Below are 21474 nucleotides of genomic sequence, written 5' to 3' on the forward strand. Positions count from 1 at the left end.
ACCTACCCAAGAGAGAACTGGGGACAAAGCCCAGCCAGAGGCTGTGGCTTGTTTTTCTTGTTTGGGTTCTTTCTGAGATGAGGATCATATTCTAGCCCAGGCTGGTCTCAGATCTCATCTCCCTGCCTCAGCTTCCTGAATGTTGGAATTATAAACATGGGTCACTACATCCCAAGACTGAATTTCTGAGGTAAAGGGTTTGAGTTCAGACCTGTAGGTTCTGTGGGGTTTTCAAAAAGTAAAAGGCTTCTGGATTTGATATATGGAAAGCCCATGCATGGCCAAGAGATCCTGGACACAACCAACATTCCTTCTCCCTCTGTTGGTAAAAAGGGTTTCACTTCATCTTACATAGAGCAGGGAAGGGTGCAGGGGATCGGGGTTGAGACCATGAGGTTCAGGGGCAGAGGGAAGGTCTGCATTTCATCTAGGGCACCCATCCTATAAGAACAGATGTAGGACGGGCTGAAGGTTGGGGCTGGAAACAAGGCAGAGCCTTGGGCCAGTGAATACATTTCCTCTCTGGTGCTAAAGCTGGGGGACTGGGCAGGGGCCCACAGCAGTGGGTCTGAGGACCTGGGAGCTAGGCAGGTGCAGAGCCCAGCAGGGGCTGCCCCTCTCACTGGCTGTAAGGGGTGGGCACTGAGGTGAGGCCCAAAGACACCTGGGCCTTCTCGGCCAGCAGCTGGTAGAAGGGCTTAGGGGTCTCCCCATCGTCGTCCTCACTGCTGGAGCTCTCCTGCTTCACAATGCGGTTGTGCTGGCGGCTGAACCTACGTGCCTTAATGCTGGGGACAGATGGAAGTTCCTCACACGCGGCTCCTAGGTTACCCCACTAGTTCTCTGCCCCCAGCACTGACCAATCTTGGACTTGAGGGAGCCAGAACTCTCTGTTCCCACTGGGGCCAGTCTCTCCTTGGGCCTCCAGGGGGCTAATAACCTAGACTGGACCCTGCCAGGTGCTCACCACACAGCTCTGAGGGGGTTGGCTCTTCTGAAAATGAGCAAGGGTGAGCCCTTGATGCTGATGGAGGGGTCAGAATTTGGGAAGGATGAGTAAGTCAAGATATATAAGAGGCCAAGCAACAGGAAAATAGCTGAGATGTTCTGTGTGACAAAGCAGAAGTGAAGGCAGCAGGTCCAAGACTCGGGAAAGCTCATGCTTACCACTGCAGATGGCACTTTACCTGTAACCTTCCAAGTTGTAAAACTTGTGACCTGGGGCCTGTGGAGATGCTCAGTGAATAAGAACGTGTGCCCTGGGCTGTGAGTTTGAGTCACCGGTACCCATGCACACACTGGCCTGTCTGTGTGCACCTGCTTTGGAGCACTGGGAGCAAAGGCAGGTGGAGCCCAGAACTCACTGTCTAGTCATCTGGCTGTAAAGGCCAGTCTCCCATTCCACTGGAGGCCTTGCTTCAAGGCAATGAGGGAAAAAGCAAAAGACAGGCAATCTGATGCCCTGTCCTGGCCTCTGCATGCATGTGCCACATATATACAAAGTAAAAGGAATTTGTTTCACAAGTCCTCAGCCCAGCTAAGCCCCAACCTGTTAGCAAAGTCATGAGGTTCTGAGTGAGGGATGAGGGTCACAGGTTGGGGCCCATGGTCTTCCCATGCCTCCTAGAAGGCACTTCTCACCAGTATGGTTTCTTTTCCTCCAGAGTCATCCCTCGCCACAGTTGAGCCAGATCCTTGGTGGCAGCTGTGGATGCAGTTCCAGGACAGGCTCTGGTACAGGAAGGAGGACGTCACAATGGCCAGACCATGATCCTTAGTCATTGTTCCTCTCCCACCAGCTTTCCAGTACCCTGTTACACTCTAAACTGATGCAAGGAAGGCACACATACGTCCCCCAAAGCATAAATGACCTGCAGCCATCACTCCACAGGCTCCAGCACACCCCCACCCCCAAACCCGCTCTTCCAGTGAAGGCAACCAGCTCCTGTTGCTGGTCTCATCCTACAGCAACAGGTCCAGGGGCTGGCACCTGACCTAAGTCAACCCCACAGAAATGAGACGTCTAGGGCATCTGGCAGGACTGCTACCGGTGTGGTCTAGCATGCAGGCGACAGCTCAAGAGAGGCAGGACTGACTCAGCCCAGATTCAACCCCTCCTGATGGCAGTTTTCTTGAAGGTGACAAAGGCCAATTAATCTCCTTTCCCCTGATGTCTCAAGTTGGCACTGGGTCTGCTGCATAGCATGGGAAGGCTCAGGGGTGGGGCCACATGGTCTTGGGATGTACATGGGGATGATAAGCCCTTTATACCTTTAAAAACCTGGGCACCCTCACCCACCGGATATACTGCTTCCTGTTCATCCTGCAGAACATGATGAAGCCATTAACACACTTCTTCTTCACCTGGCTAGGGCTGGCTTTCCTGCTGTCTTTGGGCTTTATAGGGCCCTGGCTTGCCTGGACCTTCTTGATCTTTTTGCTGGCTACTGGCAGGCCAGAAGACCGCCGGGTAGGAGTCCATGTGTAGTCTCTCTCCTCATCACTTGAGGTCTGCAATCCCTCAGGGTTGACCTGCTGCAGGACAGAAAGCTGAGCAAGGTAGAAGACCCCTGTCCTCCTTGGGTAGGTGGCCACCCCTCTCACCTCCTCCTGTCCCCACAGGGACTCTGTGTCTGTGGACTCTGAGCTGGAGCCACAGTTGGACAGCACCTTGACGTTCTCACTCAGCGACAGGTAGCAGTGATCCAGGGAGACAGAGGACTGGAAGTTAGGTGGGTCTGTGGCGCCTTCAGAGGAGACTTCTTGGATCAGATGAGGAGGAAGAAGACACTGACAACAGGATATGCAGGACATTAGAAACAATTAGGTTAGACACCCTCGTCTGTCTCCACACCCCTGGAAACTCAGGAACCTTAGCTCCAATGTCCCAAGCAAGGGCCTTGTGGCATCAATTAGGAAACTGGGACTAGAGCAGAGAGCCTTAGCTAGAAGACACAGGTGCCCCTCCCATCTGCACAGCCTCAGCACCAGCGCCCGCTGATTAGTTCTCCCTCTCACTCCCTCCTATGGCTAAGCTGGAAGCCAAAACAAAGCTGGATGACACCAGTGGATTCTGTCTTTATGAGTTTCAGGCACCATGAAGTCTAAGGTGCAACTACCCACTGTGAGTAAACGCCACGCTCAGAGAATTGAAACATATCTGCCCAGCTAAAATGGTACACTCCTGTAATCCAAGCTCTCAGAAGGCTGAGGCAGGAGGATTGAGAGTTTGATGCCAGCCTGGGATCCAAGAAACCCTGTATCAAACACACAGACACTGAGTAAACCATGGAAGGTGAGAGAACCCCCCCCCCCATGCTCCCTGCCCCCACCACACCCACCCCACCCTGCTTGAGGAGCAGCTGTGACTTTAGTCAGGCCTTTCCTAGGCTCCTCAGGGGCAACAGTAAGCTCAAAGGTGGATGGTGAGAACAGAGGTGGTAACTCTGGGAAAGACGAAGGTGTGGGATACACAGTGAGGGGACAAGCCAGGAAGACAGGCCTACCTTCTCTTGTGCATCCTCCACTTCACAGGCAGCAGGTGAAGACTCCAAGAGACCTGTGAGCAGAGCACTGGCAGGACTAGGCTTTCTGACGGCACTTGGATAGCCCCTGCCCTGCTTTTCCACAATCTCCCCTTTGGAATCTCCTAGCCTGTGTCCAAGTCTCACTCATAGGCCAGCTGAAGGCAGAGTGACAGCTTTTTGGAGCCTCCCCTCACTACATGGCCTAGTAGTCCCTGTGATGTGAGGAGCTGTAGGCCCCTCAAGCCCCTCTGGGAATCCATTGGGTTCAACTCAGGCCCAAATATTTTTGGAAGGTGTCACCATGTTTTATGAATGAATGAAGCTCCTCCCACTCTGGTAGCCCACCTTCAGTCAGAAAGTAGGTGCCGTCCTCCAGGACATGATCCGGCAGGATTTTGCTTGGGGAGCTGAAGAGGGAAGAGCTGACTCCTAAGATCTCATTCAGGTAGTTTGCCACATGCCAGGTATTGATCTGGGAAGACCCCAAAGCCAGTGGGCTCCCTGCAAAGGATCATGGCACTCAGGTATATGGTTACCCCCCAATGCAGCAGCAAGCTTTGAGGAGATAGTGTCAGACACTGGAGAAAAGAGACTGCCATTTGGAGTTGAGGTGGTATAGGAAATTAAAAGGCACATTGCCTGGCAACACATCAACAGAAAAGGAAAAATCATCACAGTGTACTAGGGCCAGCAGATGGACTGTAGTGACCCATAGCTCCGTGTTTAAAAGGTTCTGCAGTGGCAGACTCAAGGAAAAGCAGGGATTGATTAGCAATGCCTGGCATAGCAACCAGGGGCAAAATGATGCTAGGCATAGTATTTTCCAACCCTGTGCTTAGCAGATCCCCAGCCTTCTTCCTGCTTTTCCTGCCATAGAAATCCTCTGGTGAGGAAAGTTCAGAAGGGTCAAATCCTACAGGAGGAGGACTTGTAATCACCATTGGGGCTGTCCTCGGAGGTCCAAACAGGAAGCCAGGGGTCAGTGTCTGGGGCTTCTTTATCTGCCTCACTGGAAGTACACAAGAATAGCTTCTGCCTGCAAGAATTGGAATCAGAGGAAGACACAGAGCCCTGGACTGAGCTCACGTGGCTAACTGCATGAAACTAAGGGAATTCAATCAACTAGGCTTCTACCCCCAAGGAGCTTCAAGTCTGGTGTGGAAAATGAGCTGGTAAACAGATGCTGGTAACAGAAGGAAGCTGGAGGGAGATTCCAGGGAAGACAAGAGGGCAAGTAGGAGAGAGGGTAGTTTCCCAAGTAAAGCAGAGAGGCAGGTACTCTAAGTAGAGGGACAAGGGCAGCAAGCTCAGAGCAGGTTGTGTGGGGACTGGAAAACATTTAGGCTGTTTAGTGGAAGGTTGGTGGTAAAAGCAAGAGAAGGCTGACATGGTGAGACAGGGTCACATTCTCCAATGGCAAGGAAGAGGTTTGGGCTCTACCTTGGGTCAGGAACTTTCAAGTCCCACTGATCCGTCAAAGTCTGTATTAGAGACGCACTCAGTGGATGAGAACAGGTTAGGAGGGAAGGAGAAGCATGGAACATCAGCAGTGACAACCACCAGTTTAGAAGGCGGGAAGCCACACCTTCCTGGGAGCCTGCACCAGCCAGCATGCAGTTGGGCCCATAGTGCCACTCACGGAGCTCTGGCAGAGAATATAAAGCCATTTCTCATAGTCCACTTTTATTGGCACCCTGGGGTTTCCTTACCTGACGCAGGGCTGTGCCCTGGTGAGGAAATATGACCTCTGAACCTTGATGTCGGCATTAGGCTCTCCATCCTGGACTTCTACAGCATGATCACCTGGAGGAGGGGGTGTCAGAGTAAGGTAACTATGCCTGAATATGGGCCAGATTCCAGGGCTCTAAGACAGGGGGAGGGGAAGGAAAGGAAGCAGGCCCGGTGCCTGGGTGAAGCTGGAGTGCATGAGTCACCCCAACACTGACTCATACCTCTATCAGAGCTGCTGGCAGATCAGATCTTTAACATGGAATAACAATGACATGACAACAAGATCTCATGATGGCACACAAGAGTCCTGGCCCTGTCCCCATCCCTGTAAGTCTTTTACTGATGTACAGCACCATTAGGATGATGGGTTAGCCCAGTCACTGTCATGTGAAATGGCATGTTTAGCCCCAAGTCACATAGCTAGCAGGAAGATGATGCCTCTTCTGGGACCAGGGCATTCTAGCACCACCCATCAAGTCTGGATGGCTCTGGAAAAGTGGGCAATTCCATCACTGGAATGAGAATTTAGTCACTACGGTGTCACAAGCACCAATAGCTCATGACCTGGCCTGGGGGAGGGGGGAATGCATGAACAACTGGAAGGCATGACTGGGCATTTGGCAGCCTTAGAGCAAGTTCGAGGCCAGGACTTATATTTCTGCCTGCTCTCCTGTTCTTTTGGGGCATTTCAACCCCTTCTCTCCTCTGATACAGTGACAGGGACAAGGGACAGTCTGGCTTCTTCAAAGAAGCCCCCCATTGCAAGATTTGAGACCTGAGGTGTATACACAAAGGTGACCCCAATCTTGTCCCTCTCTTACAGAGTCTAATACAAGAAAGGAAAGCTGGGAATGAAAGCCCCATGATGTGAGAGGCAGTGTCATCTCATATGGTGAGGCATGCCTAGGTGATAAGCCTGTTCAGAGCAGAGTCTGTAAGACAGCACAAATACACACATGTACACACAATTGGGGGTAGAGAAAGGACACATGCAAATAAAAAAGGGACTTCCTTCTAAGGAAAGGCACTAACTTGTGATGTCATAGGCAACAATGTTCTGAGCCATGTCCAAGAACACCAGCTGGGCCCCTTGTCCACCGACTTCAGACACGGACGGTTCAGTTGTGGGGTAGGTGCTAGAGCTGAGGTCTTCCGGATAGGTGGCACCTTCCTCATTTTCTTCCTTTAGGCCTGGGTGTACGGTGATAGGATTTTCAGCCTGGTCCAGAGCTAGAGAGCATCGAGGCTTATAGGGCCAGGCTGGGCGCTCTGAGAGAATAGAGACAGGAGTCAGGGGGCTTGGTAGCACTGCAATGCCTCAGAATTTGGATCAGCCAGGGAATTCTGCTCTGGGATGACACATTACAGAGCATTGCTTGTCCTGGCACTCCAGCATCCTGGCACGTTTGCCCAGATCATCACATAGAGCTCACTGAGCCAACTCTGTGCACATAACTCTGAGCTTTAACAGAAAAATGCAGCTGGTGTGACATGCCACACCAAGCCACTTCCAAACACTTAGGAGTTTCTAAGCACCTCAAATAATTGCAGTGTACAGTTGTGACTAGAGACCAGTGGTTAGGTAGGCCATAGCCCCATTTTACAGGTGTGAGCACTGAGGGCCTCAAGGGGTTGGGAAGCCAGGGTGGGGTGAGGCTGGGCTAGAACCAGGACTCTCAACCTCTACACCCTGATCTTGCTACCACCCTGCCTCCCTACCCCCTAGCTCAAAGAAAAGAAATGATGGCAGCAGCATCCTACTTGGGCCTCATTAGTGCTTCTGATACAAGCTGCTTGGCAGAATCTGCTCAGGCTTTCCTGTAACTTTGAGAGGGACTGGACTGCTGCCTGTCCCAATGAGGAAGAAATGAAAGCTCATGAAGGCCTGGGAGTGGACTCAGGTATAGATTGGCCAGGTCTGACCCAGTGTGTTTCTAGAGAAGGAGTCTACTCTATAACAGCCATTCCCTGTGCTTCCAAAGACCACATATACCTGACACTTGGGTAAACTTCTTTTGAGGTTTCAAAGAGGTGTTCCAAAGGCTTGACTTCTGAGAGCTGGAGGGGGTAGAGTGTCGCCGCCGTGTCTGGCCAGCGGATGGGTTCCGACCCGGCCCTGGGAGTGGAGAGGACACAGATCAGACCCCACTCCTGGTCTTGCATATCCTTCTCCTCCCAGACAAGGCTTTCCTACCCTGGGTGGGAGGGAAGGTTTTCAGGCAGACTTCACCAACAAGGAAACTGAGGTCTATTGCTGCACAGCCAAGAAGTCAAAGGATAGGGCAGGCGGCACTTAAAGGGCTAAGACAGAAAGGTTACTGCAAGTTTGACACCAGTCTGGGCTATATAGTAGGACTCTGCCTCAAAAATAAAATAAAATAAAATAAAATAAAATAAAATAAAATAAAATAAAATAAAATAAAATAAGGGAAAAATAAAAGCAAAAGCAAATTAGTATGCAGAATGTTCCCTGGTTGAATCTTCTAATACTTCTTGTGTCCACCCCTCTGCTTTGCCCTACAGACCTCATCTCTCTGCTCTAGCCTCTGTGCCTGCAGCCTCTTCCTGTCTTGAGTGTTTCATACCGGTCACTGTACAGTGCTGGGTAGCTGTGTGCTGCAGCCCCCATATTGTTTGTATTAACATCTCTGATTCCCGTGACATACACAGAAGAAAAGTGCTGGTGGGGTCCCAGATTACAGATTTCAGGACTGAAGCCTGAGAGGCTATGGTTACAGCAGACTGAATCAGGATCTGGCTGGGGAAGGGCATGCATCAACCCAGTGCAACATCTCCTCTAGTAACATCTGCTGCTTGCCTGTCCATAAACGCCCTACATTTCCTCATACCCACATGCTCTTGCTCAGAGTGGTTCTGCAGTCGGGCAGGGTTCCCTTACGCTGTCCTGAAAGCCATACTTTCAGGCTTCCTCCTCCAAACTCCAAAACACAGTGTCTGTATTTTGCTTTGCTTCATTGAGACTGGGTCTTGCTCTATACGTTAGACTGGGCTGGAACTCATTGTGTAGCCTAGGCTGACCTTGAACTCAAAGCAATCTTCCTGTCACAGCCTCTGAATGCTGGAGTAACCGGTGTGAACCATTACGTCTGGCTCTCCTGCAACACCTCTCTCCTGTACACCTCTCTGATGTAGTCCCCTTCCCCAGGAAGGGGAGATTGCCCATTGGTTTCCCTGACAGTCAGGAAAATGTGGTATAAAGGCATTGGAGGTGGAACTGCTTACCCACAAATCCACCTTTGCCATTGCTGCTGTGGAGCTTGAGCAAGGCCTTGGCCATGTCAATGTTTCTCTGGAGGTACTGGATGTAGTGCAGGACACGCAGCAGGATCTCCTTCTGTACAGAGACAGGGTTGAGAGTGGGACACATTGCCCACCTGTCATCCCAGCTCCTCCAGAGGCAAGGTGACAGGATCATGAGTTGGAAGCCAGCCTAGGACGCATACTGTAAGACCTTGGACTGCACAAGGGTCAGGGCCCAGGACAGTGTGAGGCTCTTGGGGAACAGAGACGGGAGGTCTCAAACCCCACTCTCCACACATAACCAGCAATGCAGCATCTGGCAGAGCTTCATCTATTCTGCTGTCTAGTCCCTAGCTTGTCTAAGAGAGCCAGCTGAAGACAGGCTGAACACAATGGGGTTTGGAGAACTAAGGAGGCAGAGCTGGAGATCAGGATTGCTAGCCTCCTGGTCCCAGTTATTAGCATATACTGTTCGGCTTCTGGCCTTTTGCTTATACTTAATTCCCTGTCTGGCCCTCCTCTTCTTCCCATAAACCCCCTCACCTTCCCACTCCTCCTCTTCTGACTTTTGACCCAGGCTGGATCAGCTTCCATATCCCAGCACTCTGAAACACCCTGGACTTCTTTCACCTCCACATTTGCCCCTTTGTTTTGTTATCTGTTTCCATGTCGTTCTCTCCCTTTGAGCTTGAGCTAGTTGAATCATGACTTTAGCTAACTCATTTCTGCATTTCAAAGGCAGAGGATGTTGAGGTGTCTCCGCTAGGGGCTTCTAAGGAAGCAGATTTCTCACAGCACTCAACAGGGTGCTCCTAGCTAGTGGTCAGACATCATCTACCCCAACTACCACTAAATACTTCCTGAGCTACTAGAGACACAAAGCTAAAAGCAGTACAGGCAATGTGCCTTCACGAACACACAGTCCGCCAAGGACAGCAGACACTAAATAACTCAAAAATCATTCCAAATTACCAGCTAGTCATTTTTATAGCACACCTGTAAACAGGTACTCAAGAAGCTGACACAGGAGAATTGTAAATTCTAGGACAATACTGGCTACATACCAAGACCCCATATAAAGAGTGTCAAAAGACAGACTGAAAGAGAATACCTCTTGACACCTCCTGAACACAAACACACACATAATTTTTTTAAAGGCTTAGTCAATGTTTGAATGAGATTATCTTCAAGGGGGTCTTAAGAAATTGAAAGAGAAGAAAGATGTCAGGAGCACGGAGCAGTTGTCTTTCTTACATCGGCATATCTAACACCAGGCTCGGAACTCAGTTACAATGAAGCCTCTGTGGCTGTGAAGAGATACATACAATTGTTTGATGCAAAGGTGGTTAGATTCCCATCACTGATTTCAAAATAGAAGACTGCTTCTGGTTGTTTGGTTTGGTTTGGTTTGGTTTTGAGAAAGTGTCTTACTGTGTACCTCAGGCTGGCCTGTAACTGGTGATTCTCCTGCTTCAGCCTCCCAAGGGATGGAATTACAGACATGAGCTCCATACCCAGCTAGAAGGCTCAGTCTTGATGCTTTAGGAACATGACCTGGCAGCTACAACTGGAAGGTGTAACTCCAGAGACCATCTCAAGTTATGATAGGTCTTAAAACTGTCACAACAGAGAGATTTTGGTCAACAGATATGCTGAACACAGAGTGACTGGATGATTGAAGGCACAGGCCTTTGGAATGATGCATTCTTTCTCATTCTTACTCTCACTCTGACCACATCCCTCCTTTCCACTTCCCCTTGGGTATTTACGAACAATCTGTTCCTTCAGGAATTTCTTCCTTTTTGTTTTGTTTTTAAATGCATGGATTTTTGTTGTTGTATTGTCTTTGAACAGGATCTTACTATATAGCTCTGGCTGTCTATGTAGACCAGGATAGCATTGATCTCAAGAAGAACCACCTGCCTCTGCCTTTGACTATTGGAATTAAAGGTGTGCACCACCACATCCAGCCTTCTTCATGAGTTTCTTAAACTAAAAGGTGAGCATGTCCAGGGCTGAAAAGTCAGTTCAGCAGTTAAGAGCAGTTCCCAGCACTGACATGGGGTTCCTAACTCCCTGTAACTCTAATTCCAGGGGATCTGATACCCTCTTCTGACCTTTACAGGCACCAGGCATGCACATGGTGTACATGCGTGCATTCAGGCAAACATTTTTACACATAAAATAAATAGATATAATTTTTAAGTGAACATGTTGCCAGGTGTGGAATGTACAACTTTAATCCCAGAAGTAGGAGGCAGAAGCAAACAGATCTCTGAGTTCCAGCCAGAACTACACAGAGAAATCCTGTCTTAAAAACAAGAGCAATTCTTTTTCTTTTTAATTTTTTTTGAGACAGCTCTATTACATAACCCTGTCTGTCCTGAAACTCACTGTAGACCAGGCTGGCCTTGAACTCAGAGATTCGCCTGCCTCAGAGATTCTGCCTCCCTAGATAGGTCTAGAGATAATTCCAAAGGAGGTGAACATCTTGTCAATTATGAAATGCAGACTCATTCCTTGAGGGCAGGAACTCTGTCCTTCTCTTCTTTGGCTTCCCAGGATCCTATGACATCACCTATACATACCAAATATACAAGTGCTTGAGGACATGGAAATTTTCCCCATAGTCAGCATCACAGTTCCAAAGGCAGCCACATCCTAGTCCCATGCCTATGAATAGGCTACCTTAGGCTGCCTTATATGGTAAGGGAACTTTACAGATGTCACTGAGCTAAGGACCTGGAGATGGAGAGATTACTTATGTTATCCACATGAGCTCAAGGTAATCATGATGGTCTTTGTAAGCAAGAGGGAAGCAGAGGGGTCAAAGGGGGAAAAGACCATGAGAATAGAGTAGAAGAGACTTGTTGGTGGTTTTCAAGGAATGTGAGGCCTTTGAAAGTTGCCAAAGGAAAAGATAATGTGCTCTCTCCTGAGAGAAAGAGAGAAAGAGAGAAAGACCTTGTCTCTCTGAACCCAGGGTCTCGTGTGCCCAAGGCAAGTGCTCTATCACTGAACTACCATCCCCAGTCCTCTGTTTATATTTTATTTTAGAATAAGGCTTAAAAAGTTGCCCACACGCCGGGTGGTTGTGGCGCACACCTTTAATCCCAGCACTTGGGAGGCAGAGGCAGAGGCAGGCGGATTTCTGAGTTCGAGGCCAGCCTGGTCTACAGAGTGAGTTCCAGGACAGCCAGTGCTACACAGAGAAACCCTGTCTCAAAAAACCAAAAATAAATAAATAAATAAATAGATAAGTTGCCCACACTGTTTTAAATTCACTCTGTAGCCCAGGCCTTGCAATTCTCCTGCCTCAGCTTCCTGGATGCTAGAATAAAGTACATGTACCAGTAGGCCACACTTTTTTTTTTAATCTTTCCTCTAGAACCTTGCACAGGCCAAGTTCTTAGGATCAGGAGTTATCTTTGCTGTTTTTTTTTTTTTAATATTTATTTTATTTATATGAATACACTGTAGCTTCAGACACACCAGAAGAGGGCATCTAATCCCATTACAGATGGTTGTGAGCCACCATATGGTTACTGGGACTTGAACTCAGGACCTCTGGAAGAGCAGTCAGTGCCCTTAACCACTGAGCCATCTCTCCAGCCCCCGCTGTTTTTTTTTTTTTTTTTTTTTTTTTTTTTAAGATTTATTTTATTTATATGAGTACACTGGAGCTGTCTTTAGACACACCAGAAGAGGGCATCAGATCTCATTTCAGATGGTTGTGACCCACCATGTGGTTGCTGGGATTTGAACTCAGGACCTCCAGAAGAGCAATCAGTGCTCTTAACCGCTGAGCCACCTCTCCAGCCCCCATCTTTGCTGTTTTTAACTGAGAAACCCTGGGCTGAAAAAGACAGAAGAGTCTCCAGCTGCAGCTGTGAGGTCTCCAGCTCTGCTGTGTGACCTCTGCTTCTACTTTTTCCACTCCCAGTTCCCTTTGCCTCTTTCTGTGTGTGTACGTGCATGCTCATGTGGGTGTGCACATACATGTAGAGGTCAGAGGTCAGCTTCAGTGTCATTCCTCAGGGGTTTGGAGACAAAACAAACTGTGGGTTTGTTTTAGTTTTGAAACAGAAACAGGTTCTCTCAATGTGACCTGAGCTTGCTGGCAAATTTAGGCTAGATTGTCTAACCAGTACAAGCACCTACCTACCTCATGACACATGGCTTTCTGTGGGTTCTGGGATGGGAACTCAGGTACCCATGCTTTCATAACTAGTTGACTGAACTATCTCCAGTCCCTGCTCTACCCAAGCCACTTCTTATCCTGAAAGAACCCCACAGGGCTGGGGGTATAGTTTAATGGTAAAGCACTTGCTGACCCTGAGTGAGGAACTTAGCTTCTAAAAAAAGAATCCCCCATGGGATCATGGACTCCCAGAAATTCCTGTTTAGAGCATCATGACTACCCCTATTTTCAAGTCCATTACTGAGAGGGTCTGTGTGAATTTCCCAGGAGAGGCCCCCACTCACTGCTCTGACACCCTGCTTCCCTGCCCCTGCCTTCCCCCCACCCTCATCCCGTTTCTCCTTCAGTCCGCACCTTGGTGTATTTCTTGTTTCTGGTCTTCATGGTCACAGGGATCAGCAAGGCCAGCTCTCGAAGCTTGTTCGTGTGGTTTTTCTTATCCTTCCTGTTTGGGGATAAGAGCCAATTTGGGTTAAGACATCTAGAAATAAATATAGTTTCTTTGGAGACAAGGTGATTGATCATATTGACTCGGCCTCTCAAGTGCCAACATTACAGGCATGTGCCAACATTACAGGCATGTGCCACCACATCTAGCTTTTAAGGTATACCACCTTCCAACAAACCTTTAGTCTCATATCAAGACTGTTCTCTACCTTGATTCTGGGACAGGCAGGATAAGGTCTCAGGTATCATCAGAACTTACCATTTTCCTATATTCCTTGAACCAATGAGTCCCCAAATCTTGCCCATCTTCCACCTCCCTCCAGCTTTTGTTAAACCCATAATCCCTGCATAGCTGTCTTCACACTCTTACAAAGATGTCAGCCTCCCATCTGGCCTCCTTCATCCATGTTCTCTGAGACAGCAGCTTTCCTGCAACATAAATCTGACCTTGCCACCCCCTTGTTTCACACCTTGAAGGTCATGTCATTAAGATGAAGCAATTTTCTTTTTTTCTTTTTTCATTTGAGATACGATCTTGCTATGTAGCCCAAGAGGGACTCAATCAGCAATCCTCCTGGGTTAGTCTTCCAAGTGTTGGGATTACAAGTGTGCACTGTAATCCTGGGAGGGCCAAGTTTAAAGCCTCTGTGTGGCTCATTGTATCCTTTCTTTTCTGGCTCTTCATAGTAACTGAGCATCACTACACAGGGTGGCTGAGCTTGATGCCCCTGCAGTCTCTCACTGTGTCCAATGGGCTATGGCACTCTGGAAAGTCAGTGTGTGCTTGCTAATGACCTCTCAATACAGGCATGAAAGGAGTTGACTTGTGACAACCAAATGCATAATTCATGAGGTACCCACAATAGAACATACACAGCTCCACCCTTCCCCCACCAGGTGGAGCCATAAAGATGAGGACGTCCTCTCCCACGATGCACACCACCCCACTGATCACACAGTTCCTGTGGTTGCCCTAGACCTGTATTACCACCAACTCTTCTCATGCTGTCCTCAGGGCCTTCAGTTCCTAGCCCTTTACCCTGCTCCCCTGAAAATGGCCTACCCTGTCCACACCAAAACAACCCTTCAGCTCCAGGTGCAGGCTTAGCTCCACTCAGCAGTGATGTACCGGTGTCTCCTCCCCAGGCCTGGTACTGAGCCTCACATGGGGGGAAGAGTTTCTCCAGCCCCTGACTCTGAGGAGATGGGGTTCTGTGTGGGAGCACACTCATTTTCCTAACCAAACTCCAAATTTTTAGAAAAATCTCTCTGGACTGGAAGTATGACTCAGTGGTCCTAGAACTCACCAGTGAGGACTGGGCATGGTGGTAGGCCTTGTAGTCCTAGCATTTGGGAGGTGGTAGCAGGAAGATTGGTTTAGCCATCATAAATTACACAGGGATTTTGCAACTAGCTAGGCTACATGGGACCCTGTCTCAAAAAATAGCCCCCTCACCAAAAAACAAAACAAAACAAAACAAAACAAAACAAAACACAAAGAATTCAGCAGTGAAAGGCTAAGGCTCACTAGAGTATTTGCCCAGCCTGCCTGAAGTACTGGATTCTATTCCAAACACTAAAGAAAAAGAAAAAGAAAAAGAAAAGAAAAGAAAAGAAAAGAAAGGAAAAGAAAAGAAACAAAAATGGGGGTGGGGACAAACAAGAGTCTGAAATCGGTCACTGTGTGAAGAAACTTGTGGGCAGCCTGAACTGAGTTCAATCTCTGGAACCTACACAGTGGGGAAGAACTGACTCCTGCAAGTTGTCCTCCACACATAATGCCATATCCACCTTCCCTTGCCATAGAATAGCTAAGCAAATGCTGAAAATATCTTTCTTACCCATTCATTCAGCAATTAGTTAGCAGGCATCTAGTCTGTGGTGGGAGTTGGGGACAAGAGCATAAAGAACAAGTAGTTCTTCTGCAGCTGAGGGTATAGTTGGAAATAAGGTCCTGAACCACAGTTAAACAACATAAAGTAACTAAGCTAAGTAATGTTTGAGGAGACACTACAAATAAAAATGTGGAATTACTTGCTTAATAATTAAAATCTTCGAGATGAAAAAATCAGAGCATTAAAACTCATCATTTAGCTCTTTGTATTCTCTCTCTCTCTCTCTCTCTCTCTCTCTCTCTCTCTCTCTCTCTCTCTCTGTGTGTGTGTGTGTGTGTGTGTGTACACCCAGGTGTGCACACAGACACATAAGCACCCACACACATATGCCACAAGTTGACATCAGGTGTCCTCCTCAGTCAATCTCCATGTTAGTTGTTCAGACAGTGTCTTTCACTGAACCTAAAACTCACATATACAGCTAAATTTGCTGGCCTAATCTCAAGGACCCTAGCTCTGTCTCCTCAGATTTGTTTGTATCTTGTGGGTGCTGGAGATCCGTTCTCAGGTCCTCAACCTTGCACACCAAGAACTGTACTGATCTAGCTACCAACCACCCCATCTTTGACATTTTAAACCTAGGCCCTGTGTGAATGACTGTACAAGTCAAACTGCCATCAGGTTTGACTAATGAAGATAAAGGAGAGCTGTTGCTTGGTTATAGATGCTGTAATAGCAGGCTTTGACCTACAAAATGAGTGGCTTGTTACCTGGAACTACAGCCTAACCAATGAAGTCTCGAGAAACGAGAACTAAATCTGGCCAGAACCTAGTCTAGAGAATAAGAGGGGGTGGGAAGGATCAGATAAAGCTCCAGGCAGAGGGAACATGTGGAAAGCCCTGTGGCATAAAGGAGCAAGGAGTACTCAAGGAAAATAAACCCAAGCTTGGGAGCTAAGCAAGCGAAGGAGAAAAGAGTGGAGGAGACAACTGGGAGAAGCAGGGACCTGCAGGCTCACAGTACAAAAGAGTTTCATCTGTATTCTAAGACCCATAGGAAGAACTTAAAGGGCTTCCTGCAGCAGACAGCATCCTTAGTTCACCTCCTCAAAATGTTTGTGCACACCAAGACCACTCACTGTAGTCTAGAGTGGAGGAATGAAGAGAAAAATGTCATAAACTAGAACCCAAGTTACCTCTTCACTGACAATTTTTGAGGTGTGTTGCTATTGGGCACACTGTGCTACCTAAGTTGGCCTCAAATTCTTGGCCTCACATGATACTTCTGCCTTGGGCTCCCCAGTAGCTGAGACTGCTGGTGAGTGCAGGATTATCATTATTATCTTAGCTAACCCTGAACTAGTTTTCTTTTTTGAGACAGGGTCTATATAGATAGCCCAGGTTGGCTTCAAGTTTCTCTATGTAACTGAGACTAGCCTTAAATCTCATCTATCTATCTATCTATCTATCTATCTATCTATCTATCTATCTATCATCTTTCTTTCTTTAGTAAAGAATAGTTTATTTAGGGCATGGGAAGGGGAATTGAGGGGGTAGTAAAGACAGAGAAAGGGAAAGAGAGAAAGAGAAATAGAGATTGAGGAGGCTGGCCATGAGCATGTGGAGAGAGAAGGGGAGGGGAAAGTGGAGAGAGGGGACAGAGGGGGAAGAGCATAGGAGAGCATGAGAAGAGCAAGTGCAAGAGCCTATTTATTTTTGAGACAGGGTTTCTCTGTGTAGCCCTGGATGTCCTGGAATTCATTGTGTAGGCCAGACTAAACTTGAACTCAGAGACCACCTGCCTCTAGTTCCCGAGTACTGGGGTTACAGTTGTGTATCACTATACCTGGCTCAAGATATATTCTTTTGTTTTTTTATATATATGCATGTTTTGCCTGCATGCATGTATGTGCATGCCTGGTGCCCTCAGAGGTCAGAAGAGGGAGTGAAATCCCCTAGAACTAGAGTTACAATGGTTTTGAGCCACTGAACCTGGGTCCTCTGCAAGAACAGCAGGCATTCCCAAGCACTGAGCTATCTTTTCAGCCCCAGGATTTTATTTTTAAAGAAAAACTGGTGCTTGCCCAGCACAAATAAACACCTGTATTATATTCTCAACACTGCAAACAACAGATAAATATCATAAATAAATCCTCCAAAGTGTTGTCTGGCCCTGTTATTACTTACGTTTATGTGTAAATGCAAGAATGTATAGAAGCCTGAGGTCCAAATGCAGTGTTGTCCTGAATCACTCCCCATCCTATGCTTGAAGAGTCTCTTTCTCAGCCTGCAGCTCATTGATTTAGCTAGATTGACTGCCCAGTAAGGCCTAAGACTCCTCGGTTCTCCACCCTCATCTAGTGCTGGGATTATAGGTTTGCAGGGTTAACACCTGCTTTTTCATGTGGGCCCAGGGGATTAAATTCCTATGTTCATATTTTGTATGGCAAGCACTTTGTCCACTGAGCTATCTTCCTGATCCCATGTATTTACCTACTTGCATGGTTTGTACCTGTAATCCCAGCACTTGAGAGTATGTCTGTGGCAGGAGGAGTGCATGAGTTTAAAGCCAACCCAGGATGGAGCAAAACCTTATCTCAAAAAAGCTCAAAAAAGAGGCTCTGTAGCGTGATCAAGCAGGCAGGAGATGGACCTGAGCTGCCGGGAGTCATCTTGCCCTCTCCTGGGGAGTCTGCTTGATAAGGGAGATAAGAGTAGAGTCAAGGCAGCAACACCACTCAACCCCTGCCTCCCTAGGACCAGTCAAGCCCTGGTATCCCTGAATTTTTGTTTAAATGATCCAGCAAGTATCTTAGTGTACATAAGCTAGTTTTAGCTAGGTTTCTACCCATCAAAACCAAGAGTCTATTATTAGAAAAATTATCATCTAGAAAGGGGAAAACAAGAGATTGCTTGCTGGGCAGTGGTGGCGCACGCCTTTAATCCCAGTACTTGGGAGGCAGAGGCAGGCAGATTTCTGAGTTTGAGGCCAGCCTGGTCTACAGAGTGAGTTCCAGGACAGCCAGGGCTACACAAAGAAATCAAAAAACCAAAAAACCGCCCCCCCCAAACAAAAACCAAACAACCAAACAACCAAACAAACAAAAGAGATAGTACCTGCATAAAGGACCACAGCAAAGGAGGTGCTTAATTGTAATGTTATTAAACGGATAAGAAGGAAGGGGTGTATTAAGGAGAAGATAGTACAAGGCAAGATGAACTTTGAATGTTTTAAATTTGTCCAAACTGGATGGATGGAGGAGCCCAATCCAACTCTCAATCTGCGGTATGACTCCCCCTTTTAGATTCTTATAGCTGAGGATATAGCTCAGTGGTAGGGGGTTGCCTATCATACATGTGGCCCTAAAGGCCATTTCACTATTCCCCACCCACAACACACACAAGATTCCTAACATTTGGTGTTCAATGGATGAATGAATACACATTGTGAAAGAAAGAAAAGAAGAAAAGAAAGAGAGAAAGAAAGAAAGAAAGAAAGAAAGAAAGAAAGCACATTTAAGAACCCCAGAATTAGAGGGCCTAGAGAGATGGCTCAGTGATTAAGAGCACTTGCTGCTTTTACAGAGGGTCCAGGTTACAACCCCAGCACCCAAAGGTGGTTCACAACTCTTTACAACTCCAATTCCAGGAGGATCTGGTGCCCTCTTCTGGCCTTCACAGGCACTTCATAAACATGGTGCATGGACAGATAAACATTCAAACAAAATATGGACATATATAAAATTTAAAAATAAAGAAGGTCAGAATGGGAGATGTGAATGTAGTATAGTGATAAAAGAGTTCCTTAGCATTTGACATCAGAAGGCCCAGGGTTCATACATAGCACTCAACAAACAAACCAACCAACAAACAAAAATCAAAACACATTAGAGCCTGAAATCACATCAGAACGTTCTCTGGAAATGACCAGAATATTCCCACCTACTTCCTTGTCTGGTGGCTGTAATAGTTAATAGATACAATTGAAGGACTAAACAAACAGTCTGGAAACAATGTTTAGTAACGTTATGTTGTTACTATTCTTCAGAGTGGCTAGAGCTACACTTTAGACAGATAACAATTACCTGTCAGTAGGACTCGGAGAACTAGCTCCATGCTGATCAGAGAAACATGAGAATTTGTCAGAACCCGACATCTGCAAAGAGGGAAAAGAATTATTAGTGACTTTTGGGACTCCCAAGCAAATCGGCCAAATAATGTATGACCTTCCCCATCCCCATGGAACATTTTAAAAGCACCTAGAGTTCCTAAAGTAGGACATAACTATGGGATCAGAAACCTAAATTAAAATCCTAAACTCTAAATAGAAAATCACAAATCTCAAATGGTAAATTTAAGCTCCTAAAATTTGAATCTAAAGTCAAAATCAGCAAGTTTCCAGACATTGATCTCAGAATTCAGATATCAATAGTGGGGTGCCAAAGGCTGAAAAACAGACTGTCTAGCCTGAAAGGTGTGGCTTGAGACCTCCAGAAAAGGGTATGTGGGTGTGTGCAACAGGGTCTCTCTGTATAGCTCTGGCTGTCCTAGAAGAATTCACTATGTAGATCAAGCTGCACTTGAACTCACAGAGAGTGATTCACCTGGCCCTGCCTCTCTAGTGCTGGACTTAAAGGGGTGTGTCACCACACCCAGCTAGATGATGATATTTATAGATGGAAACTGACTTTAAAAATCCCAAGTGAGGACTGGAGAGATGGCTCGGCAGTTAAGAATACTGACTGCTCTTCCAGAGGTCCTGAATTCAATTCCCAGCACCCACATGGTGGCTCACAACCATCTGTAATGGGATCTGGTGCCCTCTTCTGGTGTCTGAAGACAGCTATAGTGTACCATGTACATAAGATAAATAAATATTTTTTTTAAAAAAATCCCAAGTGAGAACTGGATATGGTAGCTCACACCTTTAATCTCAGCACTCTGGAGGCAGAGACAGACAGAACTCTGAGTTCAAGGCCAGCCTGGTCTACGGAATGAGTTCCATGACAGCCAAGGCTACATAGAGAAATCCTATCTTGGGGGGAAAAAAAAAAACAGATTTTACTCCTAATATCAAGATCACAAACCACAAACTAGCTCCTAATGCCGGCACAGTCTCGCCTTATACTAGCTCAGGTTTACGTAGTCTAGGCTGGACTCCAAGTCACACAATATTGTACGTGTGAATTACCACAGCCAGCTCAGACCACAAACCTTAACACTGAAAAACCCAAATCCTAAAAGAATATCCAGGGTACTCAAAACCAAAAACCAAGAACCAAAAACCAAAACAAAAACAAACAAAAAACCCAAACAAAACCTCAAAACCAAAACAAAAGCAAAAAACAAAAAACCTTGTGCCCCCCAAAAATGTACGGGAAGGTGGGGGGGGAATACCCAAGGGACACTCCCCCTTCTCAGAGAAGGGGAGGGGCATAGGGGAGAACCTACCAGAGGGGTGGGGACTGGGAAGAGAGGAGGGCTGATATTGGGATGTAAAGTGAAAAACTAATTTTTAAAAATGCACTTCATGTCCTACAATAAGTATCTCTAAAAATGTCCTTACATTGTGATTTTCTTCTTAGAAAACTTAGATCTCACGCACGCATCCCAGTGAGACCTGGAACCCTAAATTGACACCTATATGCAATGAGTAGGAAGGCAATTCCAGGCTTTAAAATTCATTCTCAGAGACCCAAACTGGGCCCCACCACAGAGCCTACTCTCCTGCCTCAGTGGTCTCCGCTGATACTGAAAAGCCCCAACCCTGTCAAATTAGACCTCTGACCTCCAAACGTTAACTCTGGAGCCCCAAACTAAGATAAGCCGAGCCTCCAACAGGAGACCTCAGGTCTCCAACGCCACTCAGAACTTTCCAGAAGCGCAGCCTGGCTTCCCTCAAACCTGTCTCCGAACTCCGAACTGTCGCGCCTCATCCATGCTAAAGCTCCCTAGGAGGTCCTGGCCGCAAGGTGCGACTCCGACGACGCCAATCTCCCCACCATCTCCCCGCCACCTCAAGCCAGCTGGAGCCAGGGCGTCCACTGCCTCACACCCGTTGGTCACCAGACTCACCTCAAGATTTGCAAAATGGCGTTGAGCCTCGACTTCTGCTTTGGCACTGGGCTCCCGCTTCGACAGTCCGGAGGGCTCCGGCGGCGGCGCGCGCGCGCGCGCGGCTCTCGGGGCCTGCGGGGTCCCGGGGATGCAGACCGCGTGCCTCCCGATGCGCCGACCGAGCGAAGAATGGCAGGGCGCGAGGCTGTCGCGCGAAGTCACCAGAGCGCCTGAGGCGAGGCCACGCCCCTCCACGTTCCCGCCACGTGGTGCCAGGCGCGACCAGAGGAGGCGTTGGGAAAGAGCAGTGCGGCGAGTGACCCTTGCGCATGCGCACCCGGGGCAGGGCACCGGCCGCAGCTCTGGCACGTGCTCCCGCTCCCGCTCTCGCAGTGCCAGCCAATCAGCTCTTGCT

General features: G+C 47.7%; 1 protein-coding gene across 1 annotated transcript; it reads right to left on the minus strand.

Annotated features, from left to right (window-relative positions):
* Positions 1-105: 105 nt before the first annotated feature.
* On the minus strand, positions 106-21204 carry Meiosin (meiosis initiator). Its single transcript, XM_076928634.1, has 13 exons — positions 21078-21204; positions 19088-19158; positions 13075-13165; positions 8502-8613; positions 7252-7374; positions 6291-6527; positions 5237-5330; positions 4466-4572; positions 3873-4028; positions 3507-3559; positions 2300-2790; positions 1642-1731; positions 106-788 (listed from the first exon to the last, which is right to left on the minus strand). The coding sequence occupies exons 2-13, from the start codon at positions 19156-19158 to the stop codon at positions 620-622; spliced, it is 1794 nt and encodes a 597-aa protein (XP_076784749.1). The 5' UTR covers positions 21078-21204; the 3' UTR covers positions 106-619.
* Positions 21205-21474: the final 270 nt, after the last annotated feature.

The sequence above is a fragment of the Arvicanthis niloticus genome, chromosome 1, assembly GCF_011762505.2.
Source record: "Arvicanthis niloticus isolate mArvNil1 chromosome 1, mArvNil1.pat.X, whole genome shotgun sequence".
Lineage (NCBI taxonomy): Eukaryota > Metazoa > Chordata > Mammalia > Rodentia > Muridae > Arvicanthis > Arvicanthis niloticus.

Coding starts and splice junctions, on each gene's coding strand:
- Meiosin (XM_076928634.1), bottom strand. CDS start 19,158: ATGTCGGGTTCTGACAAATTCTCATGTTTCTCTGATCAGCATGGAGCT. Junction 8,614..13,074: donor GAAACAAGAAATACACCAAG/GTGCGGACTGAA, acceptor GTCTCTGTACAG/AAGGAGATCCTGCTGCGTGT. Junction 789..1,641: donor GAGGAAAAGAAACCATACTG/GTGAGAAGTGCC, acceptor ATCTGTCCCCAG/CATTAAGGCACGTAGGTTCA.